This window comes from Bombyx mandarina, chromosome 21 (genome assembly GCF_030267445.1).
Source record: "Bombyx mandarina strain Sakado chromosome 21, ASM3026744v2".
Lineage (NCBI taxonomy): Eukaryota > Metazoa > Arthropoda > Insecta > Lepidoptera > Bombycidae > Bombyx > Bombyx mandarina.
The window spans coordinates 13,174,365-13,190,933 of NC_143227.1; the positions used below are offsets into that span (position 1 = coordinate 13,174,365).

Below are 16,569 nucleotides of genomic sequence, written 5' to 3' on the forward strand. Positions count from 1 at the left end.
AACGATCATCACATCCTTCGGATTGGAATGCCCGAATATTTCTGAATTGTATGCATTCATTACTCAAAATATAATCATCGCCCTGTAAGTACTTTTTGGGTAAGAACAGTTTTGTTCGCGTTCGTCTCTAGACACGAGTCTTGTGTATCGCAACGTGACAAAACTACGACGGATAGCATTACGTAAAGCGTTGCACTGTAAGCTGTGTATATTGCTTCTGCAGTAGTATTAAAGTGTTCAACGGCTGGTCCAAGTTAAAACCCGAACGATCTAATAAAGACTTCTTAAGACCCACAAAATAGAGCGAAGACCTCGAGTCGTGAATCCTGCATTGTTGTGACAAGGCTTGGGGAGGCCTGTGTCCAACAGTGGACGTCTGTGGGCTGAAATATATATAGACGTCACAGCCAAATTTTAAGCCAAACAATGACTGTGCATGTCGGAGGATATGGCCTACTTAAGGCAGCCCTAAATCGCTAGTACCACTTTGTTATCATAGTCATACGGTCTGGTAGCCTATCAGATGATATTGATTGGCAAGTACTGCAGCTTGGAGAGACCACGTCATTTAATAAAACAACCAGCTTAAAAGTTTAGGTGAAAATCTAAATTGCTTTGGAACGACCAAGTCTTTTAAGACTGGCATAATTGCTTCTAGCAGAAATAGGCTTAGTGGTGACATTATTGAAGATAGCAGTATTGGTAGCAATCGCGCTTCTTACCGCTTCGAAACTAGTGACAAAACTCGGATGCTTAGGACGAGAGAGCAGAGGATCGGTTTAATTGTTTCTTTAAAATAAATCGGGAAACTTCAGCTGTAAGAGATCAATAAGATAACTCGTAAGACATTCGGTATCCAGCTCAAAAACAACATTAAGGATCATCCAATCTACTGGGTATCAATATTTTACCCAAACCTTTCGATTTCTAGGACTAGATAGTGGTAGGACGTCTTGTGAGTCCGCACGTGTAGATACTACCGCCCTGCTTCTTTCTGCTATAATGCCAGAGCAAGAGCAGTAATACCTTTCGGTCTGAAGGGTGGGCAGTCGTTGTAACTATACTGAGACCTTAGAACATATATCTCAAGGTGGGTGGCGCATTTACGTAGTAGACGTCTATGGGCTTCAACAACCACTTAACACCAGGGGTGCTGTGAGCTCATCCACCCATCTAAGCAATAAAAAAAACTAATTTCGAGTAGACCGGACTGTCGTTTATAAGGTATTTATTAATATATCTTTGTAAATAACGACTTACACTTAGAACAATGAGTAGAATGTGTTGTTTTCGCGAAAACCGACAGACTAGGCGCGACTGTTACGCCTAATAACCTAAATATACCCTCCCCAGGGCTGTAGCCGACCGAAATTTCATTTGACGCTCGCGTGATATGAGACTTTATCAAATCAAATATAATTCACAAGCTTTAAAACGAGCGAGTGCTGGAGCGAAGCGATTCGCGGTCACCGGTTACCCAGAGAGTGTTGACGGCACGATACTGAAAGCCAAAAGGGAACTGTGAAATATGGAAACAGCAGTTCCTACTGACGGATGATAGGTTATTCTGTTTAAGCGACAATTTTGCATCTTTCCTATTTCTGCCGTGAAGCAGTAATGCGTTTCGGTTTGAAGGGTGGGGCAGCCGTTGTGACTATACTGAGACCTTAGAACTATATCTCAAGGTGTGTGGCGCATTTACGTTGTAGATGTCTATGGGCTCCACTAACCACTTAACATCAGGTGGGCTGTGAGCTCGTCCACACAGCTAAGCAATAAAAAATAAATAAATAAAAAATCTTTACAGCAGCGCTATTTAAAGTATAAAATTAGGAAAAAATATCATAACAAAAAAGCTATTTCAGCTATTTCAATGGGGTAAATTTAATTGAAGTTCAATTAAAAATATCGAACTGATGATACTAATGCCAAATAAAAGGCACCTTTGATTACAATGATGAATGTCGCGTATTTTGCGAAATGTCGTTTAAACCAAACAGCCTTTAACCCTTCAATATATATTGGTAAGTAACACAGCTTTTCTTTTTTCAATTGAACTTGCTTTAAAGTCATAGCTGCTAAACTAAAAAAATACTGATTGTACATAAGATTTACTGGTGGTAGGACCTCTTGTGAGTCCGCACGGGTAGATACCACCACCCTGCCTATTTCTGCCGTGAAGAAGTAATGCGTTTCGGTTTGAAGGGTGGGGTAGCCGTTGTAACTATACTGAGACCAACTTATATCTCAAGATGGGTGGCGCATTTACGTTGTTGATGTTTATGGGCTCCAGTAACCACTTAACACCAAGTGGGCTGTGAGCTCGTCGACCCATTTAAGCAATAAAAAAAATACCGCACATAATAGAATTTTATTTTCGATCGATTTTATTGCTAGGTCAAATACCACTTACGCCGCTTTTTGTCGAATGAAAGTAAAATAATCAGATAGAAGAATTTTAAAACCGAATAAAATCGCTTTTGTCCTGGCCCAAACAAGGCCGTCCAGTTGCGATGTGGGCCACAACCGGTATACTCTCTGAACTATGACCTTATACCCTGGATAACGATAATTTTCGCCGCAGCGCGATCAGACCCTGTTTCGTAACAAGCTACACACGCTTCGTGGTTGTGCTCATGTTTAATATACATTTAAAACATTGTGCGTATACTTTGGGGGTGGGACAGCATCTATTAATAAAGCAATAAGACTTCCACATTATATTTTTGTTGTTGTACAAGTTTGACAACGACTATACTTGAGACCTTAGAACTTGTATCTCAAAGTGGGTGGCGCATTTACGTTGTGGATGTCTATGGGCTCCAGTAACCACTTAACACCAGGTGGGCTCGTCCACCCATATAAGCAATAAAAAAAAAAAAAACACATTGTCTGTGCTTCGTCCACAGACCGAAAATCACAAAAATCAAAACTCTATTAATTTTGCGGTTCAAGTACCAAGACCAGAAATTTAATTACGTACTCCATAGACCAGTCAGCTCTAGGAGCTCACAAGGAAACCGCGAGCTCGTTTAGTTACTTACATAAAATCGATATTACCGAAACATCCTAAAAAGGGTTCCACTCGACACATCGGAAAGCAATTTGGGAGTTAATATCGATTTCGGCCGGCAACGACCCGCGATACGCCTCCTAATGAATTATTGACGCTCTGTTATGACAGAGATGTCTTTTAGATGAATTAAGGATATTGTGACTTTGCAGAATCGTGTGCAGGCTTCTAGGATTACGTATACCAATTTATTTTTCATGGTGACAAACGGATATTTTTCACTGTCAGTTTTTGATGTGGATTATCCAATACTATGCTTAGCTTAGCTATTTATTTAGTACAGTCATCTTACAAACTGAAACGAAAGCATTTACAAAGAACCAAAAGTAGCTTTAGTAGCTTTTTGCAACAACTACAAATAGCTGCAAACCATCATGGATTATATCCGTATTCGAAGCATAGTAAGCCATTAGCTACACTTGATAATAGTTGCAATTGGTACATACATTTGCCCATTTCCTCTAGGTGGACATATGAGCTTATGACCCTTGGTGGTTATGGAAGCCATATCCCGTTATGAATATCGTCACTCGCCTTGAGATATGAGGTCAAAATCTACTAAACAACTAACCTCAAACGTTCAAACCAGAATCGATGACTGCGTTGACTGGCAGGGATAAGAAGGATGATAAGAAAGGGGAAATAACAAGGATTTTGGTACATACCCGTACAGTCTCACAATACGCTCTACCACCAAGAATTTGAACGCAGCAAACTGGTAATGGTTTGTGCATAATCAGTCAACAACAATTATAATCCTTCATTACTAACGAGGCTTTCTACCACGTACCTACCACACGGCTTTGGAATGATCTCCCTTACACAGTAGGTATTTGTCGAGCGCTGTGCGATAGGCAGTGGTTTAACTCTGTCTCGGTAACTGACGTCTATAATTGGTGGTAACCACTCACTATCAGGTGTGCCCTCTACTAACAAAGACAGATAATGGAAGGCAGTAGTAAAACATTACGGTAAGTGAGAGGAATATTCGCTTTCCCTCTTAAACTGACACTTTGATCTCATAGTTTGGATGGAGAGCAACACCCTAGTCACATTGGGTCAACTCTTTGCACCCGCCCCAACCTGGAATGTATTTTTTTTGCCTAGGTAGACGGACGAGCACGGCCCACCTGATGTTAAGTGGTTACCGCAGCCCATAGACATTTACAACGTAAATGCCGCCACCCATCTTGAACTGCTGCCCCACCTTTCAAACCGAAACGCATTACTGCTTCACCCCGAGCGGATTCACAAGAGGTCCTACCACCAGTAAAATAATGTAATGTATTAAGTAAGATGTTTATGATTACCGAAGACGTAAACTGCAACCATGATTTTAATTGTCAATTAATTAGAGGCCTTGCTACAGCCCTGTTCTCGATCGGAATATCTGAACAGTTGAAAAGTGCTCCTCGAAAAGGCTGAACATTCAATTCTTAAAGTACTTACGGAGTGCTTAACGAACTTCCACCATTACGTTCTCGTATTAAATGTTATGTAAATTATTTCTATGTTGCCGTTTGTGATGGATTTGGCATATAAGTATGGAGAAGGACATTTCGCGATCAAAACGAACATCAAGTCTGGATATAGTAGTAGTAATGAACTCAAGCTGCTAAGACGAGAAACTATCTTAAATCACAAATCAGTAGCCCATACCACAACTCTAACAAGAGTTTAGCTTAAAAAATATTTTAAAAAGTACTAATATCTAATATTTTTGGTGTAGTATACCTAATACCTACCTACTGGTAGTATACCTACTTTTAGTAGCCTCTTCAGAGCCGAACAAAGCAGAAATCGTGAAAACAGTACGGAAAGACCTTCTACACTTGCTATCCGAATGGCTATGTCCTTGTTCAATCAATTTCTTAAAAGAATCCTTAAAAGTGATTGATTACCTCTGCTATCGACGTTGTCTATCACGGCTGAAACCACTCTTTTTCTGGTAAGTCCGGTCTGAAGAAGAATTAAGATATTATATGGGTAAAGCATAATAGTTTTTACTGCAACAAATTTCAAAATTATCAAAATGTACATAGTGATATGCGGTATGCAATAGGTCGCCACGTAGACGTAACAAGCCAGGCACGAAATCGAGATTGCGTGACCCGTGTGGCGTAAAGCCAACCAATCTGTGTTGCCATATTATGTCATAAAAAATCGAATTGTTAAATTAACCTAATAATAAAAAGAGCTGTATAAAAAAGGTAAAGGAGCAGTCATCACACCCCTCGAGGTTAAAGTCAGAATGTTATTGAATTGACGATTAATCTGCTTTCCAATACAGTCTACTCTCTATCTATACTCCAATGCCAAATTTAAGCTTTCATTAGCAAATATCAGACAACCAAACCGCAAAATATTCTAAGCCCGACAACACTGTGCATAGATTGAATACTGCATTTTGTATTTACCGGATATTTTTATTAGCTTGAAATTTGATATTCGGGAACCAACAATTTTCGCTGTATTCACAACTCTGACCTCAATATACAAATATTATAACACAAACACAACTGTACTTTACTGGTATTTTACTAGTGACAGGACGTCTTGTGCGTCCGCACAGGTAGGTACCTACCACCCTGCTTATGTCTGCCGTGAAGCAGTAATGCGTTTCGGTTTGCAGGGTGGGGCAGCCGTTGTCCTGTTGAAATCCATACAACTCATGTCTCAAGGTGGGTGGCGGCATTTCTGTTGTAGATATCTATGGGCTCCGGTTACCACTCAACACCAAGTGGCTAAGCTACAAAATAAGTATTATATTCGTTGCTCCGTAGACGCGACGTGAAATACAAACAAACTTGTTTACGAACTTATAATACATATTAGCATGGATTAGAAATAAGCTTCCGATCTTCTACTGTTAGTATTCCATCATTGGTCCAATCTCCGCGATATCTCACCCTGCTGAAAGGTCAGCTGGAAAGCGAAGGGGCATCTGACTGACGGGCATCGATTGTTCCATCGACGTTATTCTTGTTAGGGTGCGACCATAGCACAACTCATATAGCGATTTCATTTATTATGACAGCATTTATTATGGTAGGCAGCGGCTTGGCTCTGCCCGTGGCATTGCTGAAGTCCATGGGCAACGGTAACCACTCACCATCAGGTGGGCCGTATGCTCGTCTGCCTACAATGGCAATAAAAAAAAGGCATGAGCAGACGAACCAAAATGTTTTTTTCAATAGCCCTTGTCAAGTATTATATTATAGTCAAATAGGCTATTTCTACAGTGAAACATGGATACGGTCTAGTTTGAAGCTTGAAAGCCGTTTGCAATTAAGATCTTGACATAACTCTCAGACACAGCCCACTGAGTTTCTCGCCGGATCTTCTCAGTGGGTCGCGTTTCCGATCCGGTGGTAGATTCTGCGAAGCACGGCTCTTGCTAGGGTTCGTGTTAGCATCGTCATCAGGTTTGAGCCCCGTGAGCTCACCTACTAGCCACGGTTACGCTGAAATAGCCTCTCAAGGCTATCAGCTTAGGTAGGAAAAAAAAAAAAAGATCTTGACTTCGCCTGTGGTGGATTTTCTTTGAAAACTTTTATATTATCATGCGTATAACTGTATATACCACTAAAAACCAGGTAAGCTCGCTTACTTTCCACAACTATTCCTCTTACTTACCGAAATGCTTTACTACTACTTCCTTCCGTTATCTTGCCTTATTTTTTTATAGCTTTTGTACAGGAATAAACTATAATATTCAATGACTATTAGTTATTTCACAGTCGTGCAACTAAGCATAAGATAAGAGTTGCTAACCTTTCTTCCGTCCGAAATAGTAATAGCAGCATTAAGACCCATTGTTTTCTTACTTAATTTACTACCGAATTCCCTCTTCATGAAAATCTGATATCTCAAATGAAAATCTGTACTACAATTTTACCTATATCTGCCGTAAGGGGTTCATTCATTTCGGTTTGGAAATGGATATCCATCATAGCAGTAATACGACTCTAGCAAGAGCTAGCTAGCGGCTTTCACAATATCAGTAATATTAACTACGGCACTAGCTAGTGGCTTTCACATGTAAGTTTTTTTTTAATTTTGGTAACTACTTAGGTCCAAGTAAAAAAATACGGGAAGGAACAGGAAAAATATTGAACATTTTTTATATTTTTTAATTGCCTAGATGGGTGAACGAGCTCACAGTCCACCTGGTGTTAAGTGGTTACAAGAGCCCATATACAACGTTAATGCGCCACCCACCTTGAGATATAAGTTCTAAGGTATGGTTACAACGGCTGCCCCACCCTTTAAACCGAAACGCATTACTGCTTCAAGGCAGAAACAGGCAACGCGGTGGTACCTACCCGTGCGGACTCACAAGAGGTCCTACCACTATACTAATACTCAAATATTGTTCGTTGTCATCGTACTAATAATAATCGTCCGAAAATCGCTACCTAAAAACCCTAAGCCGTAGCCTTAGAAGGGTGGCGTCCCTCCGACCCAGATGCAGTGGTCGTTGACCTCCAGCAAGGTCGTCAGCTGATCGATTACCACATACACCCTTGCTCGAGGGCATCATTTCAGCTTTCCGATTTTACAGAGCGTTTACGATTATTCTTTTCTCATTGCCAACATGTATCGTTTGGAAACTGTGGATCTGCGGAGTGACTTTAGTTCCCTCTGTATTTTGTACCGTATGTTACACGGGGAGTGCTCTGAGGAATTGTTTGAGATGATACCATCACCTCGTTTATACCATCGCACCGCCCGCCACCGGAGTAGAGTTCATCCATACCTACCTGGAGTCACTGCGTTCATCCACAGTGCGTTTCCACAGATCTTTTTTGACACGTATCGTCTGGCTTTGGAATGAGCTCCCCTCCACAGTGTTTCCCGAGCGCTATGATATAATATCCTTCGTCAAGCGTGGCTTGTGTAGAGAACTTAACGGTAAGCAGCGGCTTGACTCTGCCCCTGGCATTGCTGAGGTCCATTGGCAACGGTAGCCACTCACCATCAGGTGGGCCGTATGCGTCTGTCTACAAGGGTAATAAAAAATAAACTAATAAAATATGTAATCTGTTGTGGATGGCTTTATATCATTTACTTATCGAAATCTGCTGCAAATCATGCATTTGTAGATTACTAGAGGTCCCGCAGTAGTCGAAATTCGACTATAATTAATTGGAATTGTAAATTTGTACACTATTATGATTATATTTTATACTTCTATAATCACAAATTTCGCCAAGACTACACTTTAAAAAATATTAACAAAGACAAACAATATTTTATCTCAATTTGACAACAGACGTCAAGAACAAAAGTTTGACAATAAATAGTACGGTATGCATGCGTGTGTGCATCAAATACATGGTATGTAGTGTGTGTAATGTTTTCTTTATTGGTTTAAATTATCTTTTATGGATTATTTTAAAAAAATATTAGCATTGTGCACTTCTTCTCTATATTCTGTATAAGTGTGGAAAATTTCATACTCCTCCGTCCGCGCAATTTTCGTAAAAAGGGATACAAAGTTTTTGCTTGACGTATTAATATATAGATAGTACATACCATTCATATCTACGGGCTCGGAAACTCGCTCAATGTCAATTATTTCGTATTTTTTCCACTGAATCGGAAGCCGTTGGTTTTCGTGTACCATCGTACGGGCTGTATATACCTTCGTGTAATTTAAAAATGTTCTTAGCGTCAATTTACCGGGTGCTGATTGAATTTAACAGAAAATAATTTAGTAATTGTTTTGCGCTGTATGCAAAGGGCACAATAACGTCAGATGATTGATGATTTCCCTATCAAACGGCGCGACTGGAAATGTTCAGCTATGTTAACTTTAAATATGATCTCTGGAGCCCATAGACATCTACAAGGTAAATGCCGCCCCCCACCTTAAGATATGACTTCTAAGATCTCAGTATTGTTACAACGGTGCCCCACCCTTCAAACCGAAACGCATTACTGCTTCATGGCAGAAATAGGCAGGGCGGTAGTACCTACCTGCGCGGATTCACAAGAAGTCCTACAACCAGTAATTACACAAATTATAAAATTATAATTTTGCGGGTTTGATATTTATTACACGATGTTATTTATTCCTTCACTGTGGAAGTCAATCGTGAACATTCGTTAAGTACGTATTTCAATAGAGAAATTGGTACCCGCCTGCGGGGTTCGAACACCGGTGCATCGCTACATACGAATGCACCGGAAGTCTTATCCTTTAGGCCACGACGACTTCATTGAGTATTTCGATTTAACTAACATCGAGTTTCATGCTAGTCCTTCATCATGTCGTTAGTAACGTATAAACTACGTATTTATTTAGTATATAATATATGCCGAAAATCTGAACCTAAATATAGTTTAATCAATCAATTTGATTCAATACATCCTCTTGTTCAATAGTATCCTCTATAATTTACGTCAGCAGTTCGCATTTCTATTTTTAAATAGCAATTATAGTCCTCATTCAGCCCGTATACGATAAAATAACCATATTAATACAACAATAAAGGCTTTTCAATACAATACCAGTATAGGAAGTGAACTGAAAGCAGAATGGATTACAGCTTACCACCGCCACGTCTACTATTAAGCATACCACACCTGGATTGCTGTTCCAAAATCGACTATATCTTCAGATAGAGAAAGTTTGTTTTCCTACATACAGGAACACACCCTTCTCGGTCCAAAAACAATAATGTTGACGTAAAAATCTGACGGCGCCTTCGCAAAGCCTACAGTTCACTGCGCAAGGCCGTATTGGCAGTCATCCAAAAAGGACATACCGTAGCTTAAATAAAAACTACGTACGGTCAGGCTCGGCTCATTTCCTTTGCGTGATTGGAAGGCGATCCGCGTAGTTCGAAGAAAAGGTCTTTTATTGGTCGCGTTATGAGCACCTCTCGTCATTTTTACGTTCCCAATAAATATAATAGTACGTTCGGTGTGACAGAAACAATTCGATTATTTGTATTCGCTTTGTGTCGCCACGTTTCATTCGCGTCTGGATCTTTCTTTCCCCAGGATATTTCATGAACACTACAAAATCCTTCAAAGGAAATTTGAAAAAAAGGAGTCATTCGCACGTAGCCGCTTGGCTATGATCCCTGGCGTTACTGATCTCCATGAGCATCATGCGTATCAGCGACTGTGATCACTCAACCTACGTTAGCCTATACGTTTTTATACATATATATATATATATAGACAAAGAAATAATGTAAAATTAATAAGTTATTAAACAAATATAGAAAAATTATTCGAAATCGATTGTTATGAAAAACATGTTGTCCCAATAAAAGAGGTTGGCTGTTCTAAATTCTGGACAAGTTGAAATGACACGTATCTTGTGAGTCAGCGAGAACTACACACTTTTCGTTGGCTCCTGGCCGTGTTCCAATACTGAGAGTCTACGGCTAAGTGCCTAAGCCAATATTCAGCCGACCTCCGAGCTAAGAATTTCAATTTAAACTGATTAATCCACGTTGAGAACGGAATTATTTGGCTTAGAAAAGATAAGTGCTGATTTTTGACTAAAGGCAGTTAGTTTCCGAATAAAGGAATTTATTTAGTTTCTTATGGGGCGGGTCTAACGAGCAATATCACCCGCTCGGTGGAAGATCTTCCCTTTATCATATACCTACACTTACAATAATATTAACATCATATCAATTTCGACAGTATATTAATTACACTGAATAGTTAATACTGGAATTTAAACTCAAAAATGACCAATTTTTGAATGACCCAACCAAATTACCAGCGTCATAACGTATTTTACGTATAAGCAACGTAAATGTAAATTAACCTTTAATGGATATTAATTAGATATTAAACTTATTGTTTTACTAATAATCAATATACCATGGACATACACAAAAGAAATAAAATGTATTAATAATTATTATGCTAGCATCAAGGGCGGTACAATGAGTTATTAGGATATACTTAAAATGATTTACAAATCTATTGATTTCTAAATAATTTTAAAATTCTAGTGAGTTATATTGTACTCCAACTATGCAGTCTGCGCCATTTTGACGTAGTGGTAATCCTATTTATTCCACAATTCTTAACTTAAATATCGGTTACTTAGACCTCAGAATGCGGAATGTCTCAAATCACTTGATTTTAATCGTACGAGGTACCTTTTTAACATCCTTTTAATAGCATAACCTGCATTTAAATAACGTCATTTATCAACGTAAATTTTACGAACATCAAAACGTCCGAAGAAGTAAAAAATTTGCGCACTTATCAAATATTTGTGAGATTACTCTAGTTTGTGTTTTATTGACTACAGTAAAGCCATTGATTGCGTCAAATGGGATCACCTGTGGAAAATACTAGCAGAATTGGGAGTACCGCAACATCTGGTCCTACTGCTACATAACCTGTACATTAATAATCAGGGAATCATTAGAGTGCAGGAAACAATCTCTGCCCCCTTTAAATTTAGGAAGGGCGTAAGGCAAGGCTGCATATTATCTCCAGTCCTTTTCAATATCTATGGAGAGTATATCATGAGACGGACTTGTGAAGGCTGGGATGGTGGAGTTACCATTGGTGGAGTAAAATTGACCAACCTCCGATACGCCGACGACACCACTCTTCTCGCGGCTAATGAAAGCGAGATGGCTGCTCTCATGAGCAAGCTTGAAAAAATTAGCCTCGAACTTGGTCTTGCCATTAACCGATCCAAAACAAAAGTGATGGTAATAGACCGCATGAACAAACTGGAGCACACGGGGTCACTGCATCTTGAAACAACAGAAAGATTCATATACCTGGGCTCCATGATTGCGAATACTGGATCGTGCGAGCCTGAGATTCGAAGACGTATCGGGATGCCATGTCCAAAAACTGCCATGTCTCAGCTTGATAGCATCTGGTCCGATAGAAACATCTCCATAAAAACCAAGCGTAAACTTGTAACAAGTGTAACGGACGTGACGTCAGCTGTCATGCCCTGCCGCCAGCCAAGCCGCCAAGCCATATTAACACGCCCCCTTCCGCCATAGCCACCGCCACCGCCGCCAGCCAAAGCCAACGAAGGGGGGATAGTGTTAATAAAACAAGCCATGCCAGCCATTTCTAACTACTTTTCTGCATTCTTGCACAAATAAAAGAACTTGTCGTTACGCTGCTGGTTTTTATTGTCACATCATTTGCAACAATCAGAAGTGGCATAAAGACATGAAACAACGTCATATACACGCTCAGATGTCTCGGTCTTCTGACAAGTTTGAAGAAGATGAAGCTCCTATTTCACTGGCGAGGAAAGTGTTGAAAAATTGCTTCAGAAAGAGGTCCACAAGGCGATACTTGAGCTACAGGATGAAGAACCTGGAACAATCAAATCAAAGGGACTTCGACGTCGTCGGACCAAAAGCGCCTGCCGCCCTGTCCTTCCATCATTCTGGTTCACGTAGAGGGAAACTAAAAGAGCAGCAACGTGGTTACTCCACTGCGGCACTACGAGCTTCACGGCGCTTCACGAGATTCACGGCTACGAGCTTCCTTCTCCCTGCCTGCGACGCTGCTGAACGGCGAAGACAGCTACATCAAAGACATCAACATGGGCTCGGAGACCATCCTGTGGCCGCCGGGCGAGGTCCTGCTGAGGGCCAACAGCTGCGAGGAGCCACAGCCAAACAGCCAGGTGTGTTGCATTTCTACTTGCCATAGCCATGCCATTACAAATATTTCGAGATTTGTGGGTAGAAATAAAAAAAATTAAAAGGAGCCATTAAATATTAGGAGTCATTCAGATTAAAAAAAATACAGTATAAGCATTGCTTTGCTACGAATACACATGATTTAGGTATTGCCAATTTAGTTCAAATGCAAATTAAGCTTACTAGTGATCAGCCCGTGTATCGCCACTTTTAGACATCGGCATTATAAAATAATCTGAATCTAGTCATGCTTCACCAGTGGTCTTATTAAGAAAAAGAACGGCGACAGTAGGCTATGCGTTGATTATCGTGCGTTAAACGCTATGGTAAAATATAAAAGTATCCACCGAACAGTACTGCACGAGTTTAGATTTAGCCCAGGGCTACCATCAATTGAGCATTGTGCCAGACACACAACTGCTTTCATTACACCGCAAGGTCATTATTTCTAGTACACTAGAATTCTTTTTGGTTTAGCAAATGCGCCATCTGTATTCATGCGTTTCTTCTTTATCTCCACCTTATTCCACTAGGTGGGGTAGTTAAATGCGTTTAATAAATAAAATAATTGAGTCTGTGGGTAGAAAAGAAATGGGTAAAAATAAATGTAGGTCAAATCGAGATACTAGCAATTTTAAACGATTTACATCTACCCTCAGTTGGTATAAAATCGGGTTCAATAATTATTGAGAAAGTACTTGGGAAATTTTATGGTGGAGACTTAAAATTAAATATGAGTAAATGCTCATTCTTGGAGGAACAAGTCACTTATTAGGTCATGAAATATCTTCAGACGGTATACAGCCGGGTGCAACAAAAATTGACGGCCGTTTCGCAGTGTCCTGTGCCAAATAATGCTTATAGTGTGCGACAGTTTATTGGTTTAAAAAAAAAAAAAGATAAATCATGGGTGTGGGGCCGTGAACAAAACGCGAATTTCGAACAACTGAAAAACAGCTTACGTTTCAAACCTGTGCTAGCTCTGTATAATCCTATGCTTCCTACAGAAATACAAACCGATGCGTGTAACTTAGGAATTTCTGGTATACTATTACAAAAACAAACTGACAACTCACTGCGGCCTGTTATACTATTTTAGCCGGGTTACTAGGAAGGAAGAATGTGTATCATAGTTAAGAGCTCATAACCTGGCGGTCATACAATCGCTACGTAGGTTCCGTGTTTATGAAGTAGGTAAACATGATATAGTAGAAACTGATTGTACTGTGGTTTGTGCTACGCTTACCAAACGCGACATTATACCATGCATTGCGCGATGGTGAGTTTTGAAAGAAGATTATGACATTAGTGTTGAGTATAGACCTGGTGAACGTATGGAAAATTTGTAGACGCGCTTAATAGGCATCCTGTTGACATGATGAACGTGAATCGTCTTAGTTACTGATTGATTCTGTACTGTGCAATGTCAGGACGAAAAGCTTAGTTCGATTATAAAGCAATCTATACTAACATTATAAAGCTGAAGAGTTTGTTTGTTTGAACGCGCTAATCTCAAGAACTGCTGGTCCGATTTGAAAAATTCTTTCAGTGTTAAATAACCCATTTATTGAGAAAGGTTATAGGCTATATAACGCTAGCACCGCTAAGACCATCACTGGGTCAGCTAAGACCAATACAAGCGAAGTACCAGTAAGTAATGTTTCAAAATCGGGTTATTTTCCCTTTTGAGAGCTTCCGGTGCGTGCGCTGCAGAAACTGTTAAAGTTTCGCTAAAATAATGTGACAGAATTGTACCCCTTTAAAAGATCTAAAAAAAAAATGTCCGCGATAGCATATGTTAAGGTTGGCTCACTATAACGTTTTTTTTATGCTAATCAATTTGTACTAAAATAAAGCATTCTTTGTGAACTATATTCCACGCGGACGAAGTCGCGCTGATGTTAAAGATAATTATGAATGAACTAGTTCGAAAATTTTTTAAGGGAAATAGACTCGCAGTCCCTTCGGCTAAATGGAAAATTGTACAAATGCACTATGACGACATTTGTCACGTGGATCTAAATCATCGTTTAGCTCTGATTAAAAGCCAATATTGGTTTCTTAAAATGACACGCTTTATTAGGAAATACGTGGCAGCATGTCTTTATTGTACACATGAGAAGGATAACTATGTTAAAAAAAAGAAGACTGTCTATATCCGATCTCTAAACCATCTGATACTATGCGCATGGTACAAATATATAACATGATGCCCTTCTGTAGGACATCTAAAGGGCACCAACCAGTACATGATCGTAATGAAAGATGCGTTGTCTAAATTTGTGATAGCTGAACTAACGCGTACTGTAAATTTAATCGGGACCATTCGTGCATTGAAAAATATATTAATAGGGTTTGTCCAGATACCCGAATCACGTGGTGACAGACTACGGGAAAGCTTTTACGAGTAGGTACTTTAAAAAAATATATCAGAAGATAAACAGTTTAGGCATACGTTAAACGGTATTGCTTGTCCGCGCGCTAATTGGCCAGGTTGAACAAACTAAACATACAATTTTGTGTTGCGGGCAACTGATCCTAGTGAAGCTTCAAATAATTTAGTGAACTCCATTAATTGAGGCACAAACAACACAATTAAAAGTAACAGCGGCTACAAGCCTTGTGATTTAATCTTTGCGCGCTCTGGTAGGTCAATATGTGATGTTTCGATTCCTGGTCTCGAACCAGAAACTGTTGACGCACGGCGTAAGATAGCTGCAGCTAGGATAAAACAAGCGAGTACACACAACATTAATATAAAAAAAAAGCTCATGTTTATAAGAAAAGGCATTTTGTATCATAGAGACAGGCGCCAACTGGTTAGTAGCGCCGCTAGGATTAATACCAAATTAGACGATTTGTACTCAGGTCCGTATGTAGTAACTAAAGTAGTAGGTAACAATTGTTATCGAATTAGAAGTATATCTAAAAGGTTTACGAAGTTATAAAAACTTCACTGGCCTGGTATCAACAGATTCATTAAAGCCCTATAAAAGTATAGCCCATGTGTCCGATAGCGCTAGTAGTTCCGATGAGCAGCTCGAAACTGAAGACCTTATTGATTTATTTGAGAACTAAATGTTTTTGTGTGTTCCCCATTGCGGGAGCAATTGTTGCAGGATGGCCGAATGTAACGGACGTGACGTCAGCTGTCATGCCCTGCCGCCAGCCAAGCCGCCAAGCCATATTAACACGCCCCCTTCCGCCATAGCCACCGCCACCGCCGCCAGCCAAAGCCAACGAAGGGGGGATAGTGTTAATAAAACAAGCCATGCCAGCCATTTCTAACTACTTTTCTGCATTCTTGCACAAATAAAAGAACTTGTCGTTACGCTGCTGGTTTTTATTGTCACATCATTTGCAACACAAGTCTTGTGTTTTCTATTTTCTTATATGGGGCGGAGACATGGACTCTGAAGAAGGCTGATCGAAGTCGGATCGACGCGTTTGAGATGTGGTGCTGGAGGAAAATGCTGCGGATTCCCTGGACGGCGCATCGGACAAACGCATCAATCCTGGAAGAACTAGGCGTCTCCTTAAGACTCTCCACCATTTGCCTACGTAGGATTTTAGAGTTTTTCGGTCACGTTGCGAGAAAAAAGGGTGACAATCTCGAAAGACTTCTCATCACCGGCAAAGTGGAAGGAAAGAGGCCTAGGGGGCGTAGTCCCATGCGCTGGTCCGATCAGATCAAGACGACTTTGGAATCCAGCATCAATGTCGCTATCCACTGCGCGGAGGACAGAAGTGAATGGAAGAACATAGTCCTGACAAAAGTGCTCAGTAAAGGTCACGACCCTCAGAACTGAGGAATACGACGCACGGAGGACT

At 40.2% G+C, this 16,569-nt stretch overlaps 1 protein-coding gene across 1 annotated transcript; it reads left to right on the forward strand.

The window, feature by feature from the left end:
* The first annotated feature begins 11,995 nt into the window (after positions 1 to 11,995).
* LOC149500506 (uncharacterized) lies at positions 11,996 to 16,066 on the forward strand. The gene is made up of 2 exons (XM_089736232.1): positions 11,996 to 12,722; positions 15,858 to 16,066. The coding sequence occupies exons 1-2, from the start codon at positions 12,257 to 12,259 to the stop codon at positions 15,947 to 15,949; spliced, it is 558 nt and encodes a 185-aa protein (XP_089592358.1). The 5' UTR covers positions 11,996 to 12,256; the 3' UTR covers positions 15,950 to 16,066.
* The last annotated feature ends 503 nt before the right edge of the window (positions 16,067 to 16,569 follow it).

Coding starts and splice junctions, on each gene's coding strand:
- LOC149500506 (XM_089736232.1), top strand. CDS start 12,257: ATGAAACAACGTCATATACACGCTCAGATGTCTCGGTCTTCTGACAAG. Junction 12,723..15,857: donor AGCCACAGCCAAACAGCCAG/GTGTGTTGCATT, acceptor CAATTGTTGCAG/GATGGCCGAATGTAACGGAC.